Genomic DNA, 20,408 nt, shown 5'->3' on the forward strand with positions numbered 1-20,408 from the left:
GTGAGGCAGTTTGTTACTAGTTTTTAAAATCATTACTTTTTAATAAAAAATGATTTGCCCAAAAACCTATCACAGAAGTTTGAGACCCATTATAACAAAGTTTAATGAGAAAGAAATGGAAAGTTAAAGATCTCAAAGTCCAAAAATGAAAACACACACAAAACAATTTTCAGAGTGAGCAGAGTAAGACCAGGGTCCATTACTGTTACATTCTATTCTACACAAAGATTTCTGCTAGCAATATAAGCCAAGAGGATTCATTACATTCAGCTACAGGCACAAGGTTCTGCTTCCTAGAGCTGCAAAAAAGTGGAAATGGACACAAGGACAAGTTCTTTTGAGGGCCTGGCTCAGAATATTGTGTCAAAGGGACATCAAGTTCCCAACTTCCTTGAATCTGTGACACAAGATACCACTTCCCAACCAAGCCTTTTCCTTTTGTGCCACTTCCAAGTCTGGAAGTGGTCTCAGCTCAAAGCTTAATAATGCTGGCATCACTTCATTCTGCTGGGTGAAACGCCAGTGTGGCTGCAAATCAAAGAACAGTAGTTCCTGAAGGCTCAGCTGGTAGGGTGGGGAGCTGTCCCACTTTTCATTTCTGTTTGATATAAGAATTTGTAAAACACAGTCACATTCTTTCAAAATGTTTTAAACAACTAGTTGACAAAACAAACCAGTTAGTTTGCAAACAGTTTGTTAGACTGAGGCAGAATTCATGAGATGTGTTAAAAATATATTAAGTACTTAGCAAGTAGAATTTGTGTGTGCAACAAGAATGAAAGAGTCCAGAGATAGCTAATATTCAGAAGGCAACTGGTGAGTAATGTTCACCATTACTAATTATGAGACTGAAATACACAAAAAGCACCTAAATTTGAGATGATGACCCACACAAAGTCCTTGCCTTGTAAAGCGTGTGTCCCATCTTATGCAGAGAAACAGACCATAAGCAATTAAGGAAACACCTTATGCTGTGTGTCCAGTGAGGATTAGATCTGGGCAGACATGTGGTTGGTGGTAGCAAAGAGGATACAGAGGCCAACAGTGAGAATAAGGCTGACACGTTCCTTATCATGGCCACAGAGGATTTTCCCTGAGAAGGTAACCCTGAACAAAGTTGGAGCAGGTAAAGGAGTAGGTGAGCAGATATCAGATGTAAAAAAACATTTTAAGCAAGGACCCAGAAGGTGGCAAGGTCCTGAGGCAAAGTGTGCCCTGTGTGTTTGAGAATGGAAGAGGCATGTGAAGCAGGCACAGGATGGGGAGGGCACCAAGGGCTGGATGATGAGGCAACAGAGGATGCAGGAGCTAGTGCTCGTAGGACCTTGAATGCTGAGTGAGAAGGGCAAAGCCATTTAAGGATTTTTACAGAGAGACATCACAAGATGTGACTTAAATTTTACCACAATCACTATGGCAATGATGACAGCTGATTCTAGGTCAGGAAGAGCAAAAGCAGGGTGCCAGTAGACTACCACAACAACAAGAAGAAAAACAATGGCGGCTGGGAGCAGGGAAAGGGGCCAGAAGGGTGAAAAGAGGGGGTCTGATTCTAGATATATTTTAAAAGAGTTAAATCAACAAGATTTACCACTGCTCTGGATGTGAGACATGGGTGAAAGAAAAATCAAGGATGATCCCAAGATTTTTTACACAGGAAGAACAATTACCAGTAAGCAAGATGCAGGGGGCTTCAGAGAGGGTAGCTCTGGGGACAAGAAAGGAGCTTGGGTGAACTGTCTACTGGAGATGGTGAGTAGGAGACTAGAATTTGAGAGGAAATTCTTACTAGGGAACAAATTTGGGGGACACTGGGACATAGGACACATCATGATGCTGAATGAGATCTCTCAAGAACTTAGCAAAGGTAGTAATGAAAAAAGTTCAAGACCTGAGGTATTCCAGCAGACAGAGATTGGGCAGATGAGTAGGAAGCAGCACAAGATGGAGGAGGAGTACCCAATGAATTGGCAGGAACGTCAGAAAGCCAGGAGCTTAAAAGTTCCAGTGGACTATGGATGCCTGCTTGGTAGGATGCTGTGGCAACACACAACTGAAGAGATGTGACCATAATACCTCTGGATCATGTACAGTATTGTAAGCCAATGCTACTTTAATAATAATAGTAACAACAACAATAATAATAGTAATAATAATAATAATAATAATAGATCCCTGAAGTCAAGGAAAGGAAATGAGAAACATTGAACAGAGGAACAAGGAGGAAATAATCCCCTTAGAAATATGGTTGATGAGAAATACGTATTTTAAATGAAAATGTTGAGCAAGTGTAATGGATATAAAAGAGGCCTTTGAAGTTTCCCAATTAATAAAGTCCCTATATGTACGAAAGAGATTATCCAATGTGAACAACAGGAGATATGAAAAGGATTCAGCAAAGTCTGTCGATGTAAGATGATGTTGACCTTCAAGTGTATTTCTTAGGAAATACAGCACAGTATTTCAATTGATTCCTAAAAACTGGATTATAATGAATACCTTTTTTTTTTCTGATTACACACACAAACTACAGTTGACTAAATTATAGATTTTATTCCATAGGGATGTTTTGTGAATCTCCACTTGTCCTTTATGGTCTGACATAAGAATTCCTCCAGAGGGCCTCCCCGGTGGCGCAGCGGTTGAGCACTGGGTTGCGAAGCTGCCTGCAGCCTCTGCAGCGCCGGTTCAATTACCAGCCGATGGGCAAGGGTCCCACATTGTGGGCAGACCTCTCCTGCCGCCCGCTGCTCCCCTGAGCAGTGTACTTCATCACTTTGCCTGTTCTACTCCCCGCTGTGGCTCTGGTGAATTCTCTCACCCTCCCACACCTCTGACTGTACCCAGTGCTTGTATAAATGAATAAATAAAGTCAAAAAAAAAAAAAAAAAAAAAGAAAAGAAAGAAATGTGAGGATCCCAAAAAATCTTAAAAAAAAAAAAAAAAAAGAATTCCCCCAGAACCTTTTATGGATGACTATTTAGAAGACATAGATGTCCACCTGACAATTATAGTCAATGTTTTGGTATTCAGCAAAAGGTAGAGTAGTCATTTCTGGAATGCGAAATTTTTATCTGCCCCTTGATGTACTTTTGTGTTTTACTTTGTTCCCAAGTGACTGTGCATTATTTAGAAATAAAAACATAGTTGAAGGCACATTCTGATGCCAAGATGTTTAAGATTGCTGTCTTGTAAGCTTCACGCTAGTGTCACAGCATCATCTTAAGAGCTAACATGTGTGGTGCTTGGAACCAGGTGCCTGGAAGATAGAGAACACTTTCCATGGATCAACTGGACAATCTGTGTGTTCTGCTGAAGGTCACAGTTGTCAAAGGCAGAACTGCTGAAATATGCCACAACATTGTACAGCCTGCCTCCTCCCCTGGGGCACACCTCTCCGCCTCCACTTCCCAGTCATCCCCACCCATTCATCTGGCACTTTTTGCTCATTGCCTTGTGCAATAACCTTGTTCACACATTGCTAATCTTAGCCTTAATTAAAATGAATTAAATTCAATTCACATTGCTATCTTCATAATTAGAATATAAATTTCTAGTGGGGTAGTGCTTTTTCAATTTCTCTTAGAACCCCTCCCCCGCCCCGTGTTCTACATCATAGGCAACAAAATCTCTGATTAAGTACAAATAATGGAATATAGCAGTTATTTTTTCAGCCCCATCCACATAAAGGACAGCAATCCCTTTGAAAAATGAGTTATGTAACAGAATCTATCACTAATGGCTGGAAAACAGAATAATATGCCAGTTACAAGATTCCCTTGGTCTCTCATCTGTTATGTGTATGACTGACAAAATATATAATGGACAGTGCTTTCTGCTTGGATTTACAAGCCAGAAACAAGTCTGTCTAAACAAGAACAGCCCAGACTGAAGCCCCACAATGACTTTGAAAAGTACATAAAAGGAATTTATAAGAAAATGGCATTACATTTAAAACAAGTGAGCTCATTTTAAAGATGCTATCAAAGACTTATAAAAATAACAGTGATAAAGATAAAGCATATAATTAACCTGGAAAAACAAGCCAAGAGAAACACAAACTAGACTAACTTATAAAAAAGTCATACCACACAAAAGACGTCAGCAATTTAAGGTAGAAAACTCTAGAAGACAGATAGGAAAGGTCTAACATGCAACAGATGTGAATGACAAGAGGTAAAGAAAAGCCATCATCAGCAAAGTGTCTTTGATGGGTTTTCCTGAAACATTTTCAGGTGTGCCCTGAAAATGATGTCAGTGGCCAAAATACTATATGGATTCTTTTCCCAGAGGAGTTAAAGTAAAGTTGTGAACATTTTGAAGAGTAAAAAAAATAACAAAAATTTCTAAGTTTTGTTGAGATACATTTATCTATTTACCATGTCACAAATGTATCATTTTAAAGTGACAATTAAGTGATTTTTAATATATTCACAGAACCATAAAACTTGAAAGTGAGAGAAAAATCTCTAAAATTTTGTAGTTTAGAGTCTCCCTGGTGGCGTGAGAGTTAAACTTCAGCGCTATCATTGTTATGGCCTGACTTATGAGTTCAATCCCTGACCAGGGAGCCAACCCACAAATGGCACAGCAGGCCTTTCCTGTCTCACCCACTGCTCCCCTTGTAGTGTACTTCAGTAAATCCACCTGTCCTGAGCCCCACTCTGTCTCCGGTGAAGCCTTAACCCTCCCCCCACATCCCTGGCCTACATCCCAGTTCTTCTATACATAAAAGTATGTAGTTTAATGTTTCTCAACAGATGTTTTAGTGAACCTTACTAGTCTCACAGGCTCCTATGTGAAAAAGAACTTTTAAGGTCAAGAAAACTGTATAAATATAACAGACCTGCATACTCTCTCATGATGCAAAACTAAGTCTCTGAGATGCACCAGGATATCCCAATGAACCTGATATGGACCCTCTATTTCATGGAACATGGGCTATTAGTCCATCAAGTCAGTGCTGCAGGGAAGATGCTAGAGAAAACATTTATTCTAACCTCCTAATTTTTCAGGCAAAGACCTAATGTGCTGGAGAAGGTCAACAGCTTTGACCAAGGTCTCATAGCTTTCTCCGATTGTTTGATGTGCAAGCAATCTTTTGGAAGTAGAATGTGTTCTTACTGATGACAGAGCCAAAACCAGATCTCCAGACTTTAAGTCCTGAGCTCCTTCTACAATGCTATACATCTAAAACTGAAGCTCTGAAGCAATGTTGACAACACATTCTCAGAGCTAGCAAGTTCTCTACAGGAAACCACAGAGAAACAAGGACTACTTAACAGAAACACAGATGTATATAAGAAATCAGTGTGTTTCTTACATCCGTGTAACACATTACAACTTAAGTTCAAACATTAAGTGTCCAGATCATAAAGAAAAATTAACAGAAAAGGTCAACATGATACTATGAGAAAATATGAAGGTTCAGAAGAATTCTGAACAATGGGTAGGTAAAAGTCAGAAAAACTGTATCCTAAAGCTAGACTCTGTGTCCCACAGTGAGTGGGGGTCCTCCAGACACTTAGCAACAAGAACACTGACTGCATGGATGTGTAAACACCAGGCTTAAACTATAAGAAAAACAAGTACAATATTGTGATATTTTTTTGACTTGCTATTAAGGAGAAACCTACCCCAAATATGTCTATAGAAATGGAAGCAATAACTGTAACCCTGAAGGGCAAAGAAAAACAATATTCGTGTGACACATATACTATCAAGTATGAACAAGAACTCCTGTGAGAAGGGAGATTTGGACTGATAAATCAAACCCAATGATTTGCTGCTTCTCAGATCACCCTGTTCCACCTGCCTCTCTCCACTGAATACTCCAGTCCCTTGGGTCTCCCCCACATCTCTTCTCCCACCTACACTTGTATGCAGGCTCATCTCTCCCATGCTTTCGCCTCTACCTGAAAACTCCTACTGACTGTTCAAGAACCAGTCCCAACACCTCCACCAGCACCTCTGGGTCATCTTTCCTAGCTGTGAGGGTTGCCCCAGAGAAGAGCCACACCATGTTTTATATTCCAATACATCTGTTTTAGGTTTCTCAAAGCCTGGCCACAACTCCATTTGCTTACATGCCTGCCTGTCCTGTAGTTCTGCTCTCCATGCCTCCCCCCAGTATAGAAGGTCTGCCACTGTTACCAATGGAGTCACAGCTCTGCATCAGCCATGGGTGTGCCAATGTCACAGCCAACAACAACCAGCACTCAGGCTGCTGAGCAGCACCCGCCCCCCAGATTACATTTCACTAAATCCTAACAATACAGCCATGCCCTCAGCCACCAGGGTCCCCAGTTCACTGAGGAGGAATGTAGGGTTTAAGGAAATGTAGGGTCTTATCTAAGGCCACTCAATAGAGTAGAGGAGCCAGGACTCAGTCTGGCAGTCGTCTCTGGTGCTGCTCTCAGGTATGGGCTTTTGCCAGGCAGAGCATGAGGGTCACATAGACTCAAACAAGGGGACCACACAAAGTGGCCCTCACCACATAATTTACCAAATTATATAAATGAGATGAATCACAATAACAAAAGAGTGTTTGATAACACTAAACCTTTAGGTTATCTAAAGGAAAACTATTTCTTCTACTCAACACACTCCTGACTGTGAATGTGGGATTTTCCTATGCCAATAAATTCACCAGTTATTTGCAGAAACCAATGGGTACCTGACAATTTCATTCAACACTGATACTAACTACTTGGAATTAGTGCAGTCCCAAGCAGATTAGGGTGTGGGTCTTACTAGCCTGGCTCCCTTTTCAGATGCCAATAACCAGCAGTGACTCCCCACATACCCACACTCGAGTCTGATAAGGAGACAAATAAGGGGTTTCTATGACCCACTTCTCAAATGTGATAATTAGCTACAATGGCTCACAAAACTCAAAGAAACTACTTAGTACTGCCAGCTATTTCAAAGGATAGAAATGAAGATGAAGGGGGTACACAAGATGAGGTCCGGCAAGGTCCCAAGCTCAGAGTGCTCTGCTTCTTTGGAGTTTGGGGTGCATCACCATTCCTGGCACTTAGGTACATTCATTAAACTCTCTGAATCCCATTGTTTGGGGTGTTCATGGAAGTTCAATTATGCAGGATTGATTAGAAACTGAACTCCATCTCTAGCTCTTTACCCTTCCCAGAACTGAGGGCAGTAGGATGGAAAGTACAATTCTCTGATGACAGGGTCGGTTCTTCTGGAAACCAGGCCCCGTCCTGAGGCTGCAGAGAAGCCACCAGTCACCACATCTCAATATAAACTCAGGAAGGTTGAGAGGTGCCCCTTACAAGTCACAAAAGACATGCCTACCACCTCTATCACTCAGAAAATTTCAAGAGCTCTATGTGCCTGGAACTGGGAACAAAGACCAAATATGTACCTAGTGACAGCACAGCCCCCAAAGAAAATAATGAAATGCAAGGTAATTTCAAGGAACACAATCAAATACCTAAACCAGAAAGCAAACATGTCATTATTCTAATAAGACAAAAATGTTTTAATATTAATAAAATAAAAAATTAAAAACCTATAAAGAAAAGTAAAAAATGATAAAATAATCTAATCTCTCTGTAAAGGCCAACATGATAATCCAAAATTCTGATAATAAATTAAGGAAATATAAATTTATAAAATATAAATAATAAAATACCACATATTAAAAAAACTGCATTTTTATATATCTGGAAGAGTATTCACTGAAATGTTTAAAATGTAATATGTGGAAACAGAAAAAGTAAAATAAAAAACCAAAATGGATATAATAAGTAAATATATTAAGACATTATTAAAGAAATGAGTAAGGAAACTGATTTTATTTTTTTTATTTTTTAAAGATTTATTTATTTATACACAAACCAGGGTACAGGCCAGATGGGCAGGAGGGTGAGAGCATTCACCAGAGACAGAGTGGGGAACAGAACAGGAAGACTGACGAAATACACTGCTGAGGGGAGCAGCGGGCAAGACAGGAGAGGTCTGCGGCCCTATGTGGGATTCTCGCTGGCCGGCTGGGATTGAACCTGTGCTGCAGAGGCTGTGGACAGCTTCACAGTGCGGTGATCAACCGCCTGTGCCACCAGGGAGGCCCTGGAACTGATTTCAAAAGCGTATTTAATACCAATGTTACAGAAAAATGTTTTCAAATGTTTAATTGTTTAATTACTTTAGGAACTTACTTTTCCACAGGTAAAAAAGTATTCTATTAGCCAACAATTAAAAAAAAAAATCAGAGTTCTAAAGCCCAATAAGACTAAGCTACCTTAATACTTACATTTATATCCATATTTTTAAAATGCAGATATCTGCTAATGATTTATATATCATTTTACATGACTTATTAGCAAATGAAAGCTATGATATAAACTAGAAAAAAATCAGATCAAGAAAGAGGGTCAGAATTCTTTAATATGAAAATAACTACATATAGTGCACGTATTTATCATATCTGAGCCCTTATTTACACAGGACAGATGTAAGCAAAAAAAAGTATAAAGTATAATGGGAAAAATAAAGAGTTATATACTCAGTGATGAATAAGAACTATTATTGACATAATATGAATTAAAATTTCCCTATAATATACAGAAGCTGATGGAACTGATAGTTAAATATAAGTGACAAATCAAGTGAATAAAAAAGACTAAATACATATTTTTAAAAGCAATAGCAATGCAATTTGTTATATTTAAGGCATTATAAAATTATATTTAAGACAAAATCAAAATTAAGGAAGCTATGTAACACTAATTTTAAAACAGTTGTATAAAAAGTATAGACATTTCAAAGAGATTCCATATATTTCATGGATTTAATTCAATATGGGGAATAGAAACCCCCTTGAATCAAGCCTATTAATGTTCCTGAGGCTTCAGAATTAAACCACGCCTACAGCACACACATAAAAAAAGTATAAAAATGTATTAAGACAGTATTTAAACTATCAAGTTTACAATGTAGAAGAAAACAGAAGGGACTATAACGTCCTAGTTTAGAGAGAAGATAAATTTTATTTTTGAAGAAATGAAGTCTACTGCAATAAAAATAAGTGTAAGTTTGAATGTTCTAATGCTAATTCTCAAAATGAAAGCAATAGAAGGGAAATAAAACATCGCTAATGATTTCAGTATAAATTTAGAGTTTGGGCAAATATATAAGAAAAATATTTCTTACTCAAAAGTCAAAACTTGGTAAGAACAAGAAGTTTGTATCCAAAGAAAGAGAGTTTGCAGTCATAAAGAAAACACATAATCTTGGGCCTCCCCTGTGGCACAGCAGTTGAGCGCTGGGTTGCGAAGCTGCCCGCAGCCTCTACAACGCCAGTTCTATCCCCGGCTGCTCCCCGGCCACCTGACGAGGGTCCCACATGGCGCGCAGACCTCTCCTGCTGCCCGCTGCTCCCCTCAGCAGTGTACTTTGGTCCTTCTGCCTGCACTGCTCCCCGCTCTGGCTCTGGTGAATTCTCTCACCCTCCCGCGCTTCTGACTGTACCCAGTGCTTGTATAAATAAATAAATAAATCTTCAAATGCTTTTTTTTTTAAAAAAAAAGAAAACACATAATCTTGGGGCATCCCTGGTGGCAGAAGGAGTTAAGATGCAACCTATAAAGCTGTCTGCAGCCTCTGCAGCACAAGTTCAATCCCCGGCCAGGGAGCTACCCACATGGCGCAGCAGACCTCTCCTGACTCGCCCACTGCTCCCCTAAGCAGTGTACTTCGGTCAATCTGCCTGTTCTGCTCCCCACTCTGTCTCTGGTGAATCCTCTCACCCCCCACACCTCGGGCCTGTACCCCAGATCTTGTATGCATAAATAGATAAATCTTTAAAAAAAAAAAAAGAAAACACATAATCTCAGTAATACTTCTTTTTAAACATTTTCATTGAGATGTAATTCAGATACCATAAAATTCACCTACAAAGTATACTGTACAATGTACATTTCAGTAGCATTTAATGTATTTGCACAGCTGTATAACCATAACAATAATCTCAGTTTATATAATACCTTCATCATCCTAAAAAGAAACCCTGTACTACACACTATCCCTCATCCATCCCCACATTCAAGTAAGCAATAATCTATTATCTGCCTTCATATCTGCCTTCACAGATCTGCCTTTTCTGGAGATTTCATAGGAATGGGATGAAACAGTATATGATCTTTTTTGGACTGGCTATTTTCACTTAGCAGAAAGATTTCAAGGTTTTTCCAAAGAGTAGGATATATTAGGACTTCATTTTTTTAATTACTGAATGTATTATGCCACTGTATGGACATATCACATTTTATTTATCCATTTGATAAGTGGATCAATGATGGACATTTGCATTGTTTCTACTACGTTGTTACTATGGTTCATATGGATATGTTTTCTTTTCTCTTGGATATATTCCTAAGAGTAGAACTGCTGTGTCATATGATAAATCTGTATTTAAAATTTTGAGGAATTGCCAAACTGTTTTCCAAAGTGGCTGTACAATTTTCATTCTCACCAGCAAAGAACAAGGGTTCCAATTTCTGCACACGCTTGCCAACACTTGCTATCGGCTGTCTTTTGACTGTCGCTTCCCTGGTAGATGTGAAGCAGTATCTCACTTAGTTTCCATTTGCATTTCTTCACAATGAATTACGATGTTGGGCAACTTTTCGTGTGCTTTGTCACTTGCGTTTCTTCTTTGGAAAATTTTCTTAGTTCCATGCTTGATTTTTAAATGTTTTAATATGCCTTTTAAAAATGGAGTTGTGACAGTTCTTCACATATTTTAGACACAAATGTCTTACCAGATCTAGAACTTGGACATATTTTCTTCAATTCAGTGGGTTATCTTTTCACTTTTTTTCACCTTCTTGATGGTATCCTTTGCAGCACACAAGTATTTAATTTTGATATAGTTTAATTTCCATATTTATGTTTTGTCACTGTGCTTTTGAGGTCAGGCCTAAGTCAGCCTTGCTTACTCAAGGGATTTTAGTTTTAACTTCCTACATTTAGGTTTCTGATGCATTCTGAGCTCATTCTTGTGTATGGTGAGGTAAGGGTTGAATTTCATTCTTTTGCATGTGGACATCTGGTTGTCCCAGGACCATTTGTTGAAAAGACTATTCTTTGCCCATTAATTTATCTTAGTACTTTTGGCAAAAGTCAACTGATCATAAATGCAAGGATTTATTTCTTGACTTTCTTTGATCCATATGTCTATCCTTATGTCAGCACCACACTGAATTGAATACTTCGTGGTAAATTTTCAGATTAGGAAGCTGTCTTTTAACTTTATTCTTCATATTCAAAATTGTTCTGACAATTCTGGGTTTCTGAACTATAGTATCAGCTTATCAATTTCTGCAAAAAAGGCAAGCTGCAATTTTGATAGGGGCTGCAACTAATGTAGTGTTGCCAGCTTAAGACTGAGTCTTATATATGAAGATAGGATGCCTTATCAGTAAGATTTTAAGAACTATCTTTAAAACTGCTTTATAATTCACACCATCATAGAAATAAAAAGATAACCATGTGGTGACACTGCTGCTGATACCAGGAACACAATAATGATAATATTTTGCCCCACTATTTTTTGAGTATATTCTCTCACTATTTAAGAAGAGCTATGAAGCTCTTCTTACTCAGATCCTGATAATGATCCCAGTGGAACCACAGCCCCAGGAAAAAACTCAAGAAAACAAGAGGAAAAATATGCTATGATATTTACTGCAGTACTTACTATCACAGAGAAATACTGGGAAATAACAAGGAAACAACAATAGTCAAATATCCCAATAACAATTTCCCAGTGATAAGGAAATATCAGTGTATTAGCACAGTGGAAATCTAAGTAGTCTATGTAGTAGTTATTTAAAAAAAAACGTGTTAAAACATGTATTAGATTTGCAAACAAAACTGCAAAAAGTTGTATGTATATGTATTAAAGATCACAAGACAGTCTGAAGTAAAACAGATTGGAATGTAAATATCACTGGGTTATTCCTACAAAGTTATTACTTAATATCTTAAACTAGTATGTGCTTTCAAATGAGAGGCCCTCCCTGTCACCCGTAGCACATGGAAAGACAAGTTGTGACAGCCCACTTACTTCCATGTGATTCAGCATTAATGTGCTGAGCAGCAGAATAGGCTTAGCCATGTTGCTATCAAGGACACCTACCAACAGATAATGCCTATGACCCCTCCCCTTAGGACGAAGGCTAACACAGGCAAGGGCAAGCTCATCCTCTTAGGCACATTTAGGGAAAGAGAACAATATTAACCTTCTACTTGCTTTTCATTCCCGGTAGGAATGAAAATACAGTAAGTGTATTTATTTTCTAGCAATCTGGGTGCCTACCATCTTCTCATTTCAGTGAATGGAGTCATTAAACCACATGATATGGATTTATATCACGTGGAAGTGAAGACAAATACATCTTCCATCCTTCCTATTATGCCAGATTAAATCAATCTCTCATTTTATGTACTTCTAGAATAAATGGCAACCCTATTGTTTGGTGCCTGGAGTAATAAAGAGAGCCAGGTAGGATGGAGGAAGAGAGGACTACAATTAATAGAACTTCAGGGAATTATTTCTCTTCCTGCATTGCCTTTTTCCTGATTCTATAAATAACAGCATGACATCATGCTGACAAGGCAGACTGCTCAGACACAGGCGCAGGCCTGCTCATCAACAGATACAAAGAATCACTGCTACCAAACAGCTCTGCAAACGTCAATATACCCCAGAGGCGAGAATAGGGCGCCGGCCTCCTCTGACATTGGCACATTTGCCTGACCCCACTCTCTATGATCCCCCAGGCCTCCTGTCTCTTCTCATCTGATACATTAATCACCAAAGGGATCACCTCCATGGTTTCCATCTCTGTCACAACTATGAACTGAAGGTCTACAAAGCAACACTGACCTCCCACTTATTCTAGGAAGCACCGACCAAAAAAATGTAATTTTGTTTTTAAATAAAAGTACAGACAGAAAGCACTGCAGCCAGTTTGAAAAAGGTATCTCTGGTGAAGAGAGGGAGCCTGAAAAATGGGTGGAAAGAAGAGAGAACACACGCTGGGGTAGGTGTGAAGACCTTTCCCTCAGAACCTTGTAGGTAACAGAAAATAAAGCTGAGCGCCTGACCCTCAGGAGCACACACATAGTGAAGGGCGGCCATCAAAGCGGCCCCTGCAGCGCAGCTTAGTGGGCAGGGAAACCACATCCTATCTGTACCTTTTTCTCAGCAGGAAGGGGCGGGAGACAGAGGAGCAAACTGTGCAGTGAGCAGACTGTGTTTTTCAGAAAGAAGGCAGCTCTTCAAGTAACAGAAAGATGACATGATAAGGGTATACACACACATACACACACACAGTGAAGTTTTTAATAACATCCTGAGTGTGGCCTTTAGGCCTTGCTCAAACTTGCCATTTTTTCTTCAGGAATCAGAACTATAATGGCTATAAGTGTCTGAGAGATATTATTAGGGAAGGGTCTATATTTGTGGGGTACAGGTGGGCTCATGTCACCCCATCTCTGTACTCCCAGCAAAGAGCACCAACTTCATTTAAATCTAATCTCTTTTTAATTCATTTAAATTTAACCTATTTCTTTAAAGTCACACTTCTTTGGTCAATACATCAGGATTTAAGTAACTGATTACACCCTCCTTAGGAGGTCCTGCTTTTATTCCAATCATCAGTCTATTTTGCATCTTCTTCAGAACAGGCATCAGAAACAAGTTTGGGTGACAAACAAGAAAAGTCAAAAATCCTTGACAACCAACTTCCTTTCCTAGTAAGTAAATAACATCACTCATATTCATCAATAGATTAACTGCCTGTAGACTCAACTACTCATTTAACAAATGCACAGTGAGGGCCAGGCTTGTGCCTGTTCTCAAAAGCCAAACCTAAAGTTTAAAAACTCTAGAAGGCAGAATAGTCAAAGTATGGGTCCAAGCTCAGAAGACAGTTTCCAAATAAACATTCTTGAAACACCTGCATAATAGCAATTTCACAGAATATGTTATTAACTTTCACTGATTCAAATATTTGAGCATTTAGAGATAAGACTGTCAAAATAAGTTCCATTATTAAATAGTGTGTGTATGAAAGTATATATACATATAAAGCCATATACTCAGTTTAGAAGATTATAAGTAAAGAGAGAAACTGAAAATTTATATTGTTTGGGGAAACAAAAGAGAAATGCAGAGGAATAAAAATAGCTTCTTAAAATAGCCCAAGAATTTAAAAATAATCAAGAAAATATTCATTAATCACTTGTCTGCTAATGACCGTATCGCTACCATTGATTTCACTGAGTGAAAATTAATAAAATATATAAAAATTCAAAATTATAAATATCAATTCAAATTTAAAAATTGAGATTATTATATAAGCCACAGGTCAACTTCCTAGTCGTTTTCTGCATTATGGAGATTTAGGGAGACATAAACATGGGTGGTGTTCAGTACCAAGAGCCCCCCGAGTTGTGCACACACTCATTTTGCTAACCACGGGGCCAGGCTTACTGATGACAGTTTTCAACACCAAAACAAGTTCTTTCTTCTAAGAGAGAACATACGCCAGTCTTACTTCCCAGGCTTCAGTACTCAGTAAGAGTAACAACAACCATCACACTACTGCTCAATGTTTCTCCCAGGCTATGTCCTTTCTACATTCATTTATTCCTCACAGCAGCATGAAAAGTACATGGGAGAAGTCAACGAAGAGGTAATTAAGAGCAGCACAGAGGGTGAGAATGTGGAGGTGGGGCACCACAGATGAGTAGTGGGGAGAAGCAAAGGCAGTAAAAAAAGAATTTGCCCTGCAGTCAGGCAGAGACTTGTGTGCTTCAGCAGCCCTAAAGAACAAAGAGGCACACCCTGCTGAGGTGCAGTGGTACCCCAGGGACCACCAGGCCTGTCCTCCATTGCTATGGCAAGTTAGGCCTTAAGAAAACTATAATGAAGCCACTACAGCAATGGTTAGCAACAAGCTGCAGACAAGGGATGGAAAGACCATCTTCCTCTGTGGATTCCAAACAGTTCCAATAATGTAAGAAGTTGTTAAAGAAATCAAAAGTGGAAGAGCACAGATGTGTATATAATGCATTTAGGGAAATGAAAGCTGATCAGTACATACTGAGCTGGTCACTGCGCATGACAGATAACTTCCACAAAAGCAGCTATTCAAAGGATTTTGCAGATTCTAAGTCACTGAAGAAACTAAGTCAGTGCCATATAGCACTCATTAAATTAAAGTCCCCGAATCATGTTCTGTGAGTGTTGATAAAGAGATCTCAAGAGACCTTCGTCTCTAACCTAAATGCTCACTGAAGAGCAACATTCTTTGCAAATTTATCAGCTGAGCCATGTGTGTTTTCATAGCTGAGTTGGGACCTTAGAGGCCTTAGAAAAAACCTGTGGTGAGAGCACACAACAGTCTCTGGACAGAGTCCTCCACTGCAAATGAAGGCCACCACTTGTGCCCCTGGAGGGTAATAGCGATAATATTATCAAGTTAGCCCTAAAATCCTTCCATCCTCTGGACTTTTGGCAAGGGCCAAATAGCAAAGTCACATTTTCCTTGGCCCTCAGGCTACAGGATAGTACGCAAGAGTAGTAATGGATGCCTCGTTTTTGTTTTTTTTTTAATCAAAACCAAATAAAATTATCAATTGGGAAAGCAAGATGCTTCATGGTGACGGAGTTCTAGCATCTACCACACTTAGATAACATATATCTACCCCAAAAGAGACAGGGCTCCCGCTAAGGGCTACAATGGTAACTATGTACCTCCCCAAACACCTAAAATAGAACACTTTCTAGAACCATCTCAACAAGGAATGCTGACTCTTAGCATTCCCCCAGTGCAGAATAGGAATGAATTATGGCACACACTAAAACCATGTCAAGTTTTTGCAAAGAAGTTACTGGTTTAGCTAAAAGTTAAGCATATTTGTTTTAAAATGAAAAAGTAAAATGGCAAGCTAAATAAAATATAAATCCTGACTTTTACATTTCTTTTTAAAACCTGATTTAGTATATTCAAGGATCAGTGGAATTAAGGGATAAAATCTAATAAAAGTCTAGCAACGTGGAGCCGTCTTGCTGTATAGCAACTAAGTGTGAACTCCAGGGTCTCACCCCTGTCAGCGATTGTCTGTGGCACACTGCATAGCAGCATCATGCTAAACAGGTATAATGCTGCCCTTTAAGAAATTTCCATCTAAGAAAGCTCTTGCCCTGCACCCACCTCTCATTTCAGAGGTGATCACTGAAGTAAGAAGGCTCAGTCAATTCAAATTTTCCCTTTACAGTGTTTTCTCCTCCTGCACAAACCCAAGGGAGTAAAGAAAATTGAACAGTCTGAACATCCTTCCTGACCTGTAAGACCATGACCCTGAGTTTGAAAGAAAGAGAATATAATAGTCTGAATTGCCCAAGAGATTGATGAGAATGCTGTTTTTGTGAGAGCAAAAGAAAAAAAGAGAAATACAACTAAAGCCTCATGAGCTTGAAGGCAAACCCAAAGAGTTTCAAGATAACGAAAAGAAAAATAACTCTGATATGGGTTTGAATAATTCAAATTGGATGAGCTTTCTGTACTGTGTTGTAATGATAAATGATTCGTGTAATCTCCAACTGTCATATATAAAGGTGAGGGGTTGCTCCTAGGTTTAAGAAGGCACTTCATGAAGAAAAAGGACTTATTTGGGATGTAATATATACTCCATTCCCAACCAAAAAGTATAAGCAAATCCCTCCATTCTCATGAAAGCATTCTAAGGCAGTCTTCGAAACCATTACTCACAGAGGCTGCTGGGGCTATTTTCTAGCTTTACATGGGGTGGTAAAAACCTTACAGTGATTTCCAAACATCTGTCTGTGAGAATATGGGTGGTGCACCAAGCATAACAGTCACCTTTTTTCACCAGTATGATTTGTGTCATTTTTGTCCAAACCCTCATGCCATCAAGCATGTGTGCGCACTCATGCAAGCATGCACACACACACACACACACACACACACACAAAGTGCAAAGGAGGAGCAGAGTCCCCTCCAAAGGCCAAGGTCATGTTCTGTTTCTGAAATGAGACAGCCTGCCCCACTCACAGGGTGAGCCCTTAGGTTCCCTGGTTTTCTATGTCATAGGGTTTTTCTGAGAATTAAATGGGATGGTGGGTGTGACGCTCCAGCCACAGTACCTAGCAAATGAAACACATCAGAAAGTAAAAGTAATCACTATTTCAAAGTTGATCCTATTCTTGACACTTTCAAGTTGTGTATAAAGTAATAGTTAGCAAGGTGAAATTTAGAATTAGAGTATCAGTAACTCCAGAGGAAAAAATGTGTATTTTTTGTTTTTCAACTTAAGACACTTAATAACACTCCTGTGCTCTCAGCGTAGAGTACACTAATCTTGTCTCATTACCAAAGCAGAATCTCACCCCTGCTTCGCCCACATCTCCTGAACAGAAGGTAACTGACTAACATCCTGGGTTCCTGGAAGAGTCTTCTGTAGCAATGATGCAATGAAAGGCACAAGAACAAAATGTTTCTCGGCCTTCTGACATTTGGGCTCATTTTGATATTAGTTCCCAAGTGAGAATCATAGATCTAATAACAGAAGGGAAGGCACAATACCTCTAATCGTTGTATGCGTCCCTTGAAAAACATAAAGAGGGAGGAATTTGGATAAGCAGCTTCTTTTTTGAGGAGAATTTCCTTTGCTTCATCCAGGCCTGCTTTGTTATCACTGCCATCCAAGGCAAAAAACGGGCGGACTACAGTATGATACCAGAGCAGAGCTAATCTAAAGGAAGAAGGAGAGAAGCATAAGCAAAAGACTTTTCTTAAACAATTTCTACTTTTAAAAATCTGTATGCACTCTCCCAATACACTCTGCTTCCAAATGTTTACTATGCAGTCTCTGAAGAGGTAAAATCAGACTATCTTTCCCCATTTTCATTTTATCAATACTTGGAAAACTGCAACTTCAGCACAATATATAAATCAGCATATTCCCATGAGTTGAGAAATAACAAGATAATGGAAACAATGAGCTCTTCTAAGGCTCCTGGATGAGCCACTGAAGATGACAGATGAAAATCTCTATTCTGCACCTCACTCATCCATGAACAAATTTGTGCACTTACTATCCCCTCATAACAAAGGTATGACTTTTGGTGAAAGGAAAATGTTGTTCTCTCTGTGTCCACAATGGTATGGCATAAGCCTCAGAATGCAAATTGAAGTATAGGAACCATAGACACAAAATATACTAAATTGTGTTAAAAGAAGCGAGAGGACCAGATAAAGGGTCCTTTCTCTAGTCTTTGAGGATGATCAATTTGAAAAAATCAACAAATAGGTTTTCCTTACTTCAAATTCACCCCTTTCCAGGAAAAAACCATATTAAACTACATAAAACAGATTCAGTGAGGTCAGCTTTAATGAACAAAAATGTCAACCAGCACATCAAGCATGTGTGTTTCTAGTATGCTCATAAATGTGACTCTCTTCTGGAGATCAGAATAGTTTAAATTATTAATTCAATCTATTCCTTCCTCAGGAAATAATATTAAATTATGAACAGACAAATTATCACAGATTATAAATCTCTTTTGTCAAATTATTCAAGAACTAATGTGTAATTTAATGAATCTGGGGAAGCACAAATATTTTTGAAATAAAAAATTGATTTTTAATAGCTAACAATTAAGAGTTAACATCCAAATTCCCCAATGCTGACATGAGAAAAAAACAGAGCTCATTTTTATGTGATATCAACATTAAAAAAATTTTGACAAGCGGTATAATGGCACAGGACATCTACTATCTGATAATATTACCTATGTTGCAAATGGTAGATGTTTACTAGATTGGAAAAAAAATTACATCATTGTTAACTGAAGGAGAAATGAGTGAATCCTTGCTCTAGACAGTTATATCTGCTGCCCATACTCTCCAATTTAAATAATTATCATTCCCATAGAGTAAACATCATAACATGACTTAGTTCAGTTGATAAAAAAATAAAATATCCAAGTCATATGCAAGAAGGCAATGGGACTTTCCAGAATTATCAAACATTACCCAAGATGATTCTCTTTAAGAATAAAAATTTCAGAATCATAGAAAAGGTTTATCCAATTTGTATCCCATAAGACCAAAAATCCCAGAGATGGGTCAAAGTCACAAACACTGCTTTTTCAATCATTCCAGGTTGAAAAACATGATCACTTTACCTGTTCAAAAGGTAGGACTCATGAGACTTAAGAATAGAGCCCTGTTCTCTAAAGTAGCTTAAAAACACCACCAAAACCACAGTCGTTGGCATTACATTAAAAGACAAGGCATCATTTTAACCACCAAGCATTTTACCTGAAGTTTCCTTTAAAGGCTTTGATTGCTGTTTACTTACTTTCAACACTATATTATCTACCAAAGCATTGCAATATAGCTACTCACGTAGCTAAAGGGGCCTTCATGTCCTTACTTTCGCTTGCATACATCAGTGAAGAAAGCCCCTGTAGGCGGTCTCCAGGAAAACCCAGCAGGTTGATGATTTTGAGCAGGTTTGGGGGCACCATGGATATGCAAAGATGAAAAAGGCCATATCCAAAGCTAACAGCACCTTTCAGTCTGTTTAGAGACTCCTCAGACACCCCTTCAGCCACAATGTGATTATCATTTGCAGCATCAGAAGTCAAGGGCTCTTCAGTTAGCTTCTTCTGATACAGCTCCTGAAGGGCATTGATGTCCAGATAGCACTTATTGTAAATCTTCCAGGCTTTCCTAAGGATCCACCCACCCTTTATATAGGCTATAAAGAGAAGGGGGAGAAAAGGAAAAGTAAATAATCATTCAAAATAACTTTTCTGTATTAGTAAAAGATACTGAAGAATGATCTGAAACCAAAGCAAAATTTGTGTGTGTGTGTCACTGCACCTTATTTTCTTCACAGGACTTAAGTTTCTTAGTTCTTGTCTGTTTTTCTTTACTATACTTTATGACCACTTGGCAAGAACCACGTATTTTTTGTTCATTATTGTTTCAAGTCCCTTACATGGTAACTAGGCCACAGTATTTAGTATTTGCTGAATGAATGGATGAAAGCAAGCAAGCATCACTGAATTAAACTTATTCCCATGTAGTCTGTGGAACTCTCCAGAACATCTTTCAGCCACCAAGCTGTTTTTCTGAATACTTTTATTATAACCCTTACCTTCGTCTACCCAGTATTTGATTCCTCTTCAAGAGCAAGGTCTAAGTGTAATTCATTGTTAAATTTATACTCAAGCACCAAGAATGGCAATTTGCCCCCCAAAAAAATAAGCAAAAGGATTAATATTTATTGGATGAACAAATGGTCAGTTTATTAACAAAAAAGTAATTTGTATTAAA

The 20,408-nt window shown here is 38.6% G+C and overlaps 1 protein-coding gene across 1 annotated transcript in view; it reads right to left on the reverse strand.

Moving 5' to 3' along the window:
* Positions 1-20,408, reverse strand: part of TTC39C (tetratricopeptide repeat domain 39C) — a 94,657-nt gene that overhangs the window by 23,791 nt on the left and 50,458 nt on the right. The window contains exons 5-6 of the mRNA XM_037508728.1: positions 19,473-19,827; positions 17,646-17,814 (exon numbers count right to left, since the gene is read on the reverse strand). Coding sequence (XP_037364625.1) covers positions 17,646-17,814; positions 19,473-19,827 — 524 coding nt within the window. The remainder of the gene's footprint in view (positions 1-17,645; positions 17,815-19,472; positions 19,828-20,408) is intronic.

Source organism: Talpa occidentalis, unplaced genomic scaffold (genome assembly GCF_014898055.3).
Source record: "Talpa occidentalis isolate TD23 unplaced genomic scaffold, MPIMG_talOcc4v2.1 talOcc4.13, whole genome shotgun sequence".
Taxonomy (NCBI): domain Eukaryota; kingdom Metazoa; phylum Chordata; class Mammalia; order Eulipotyphla; family Talpidae; genus Talpa; species Talpa occidentalis.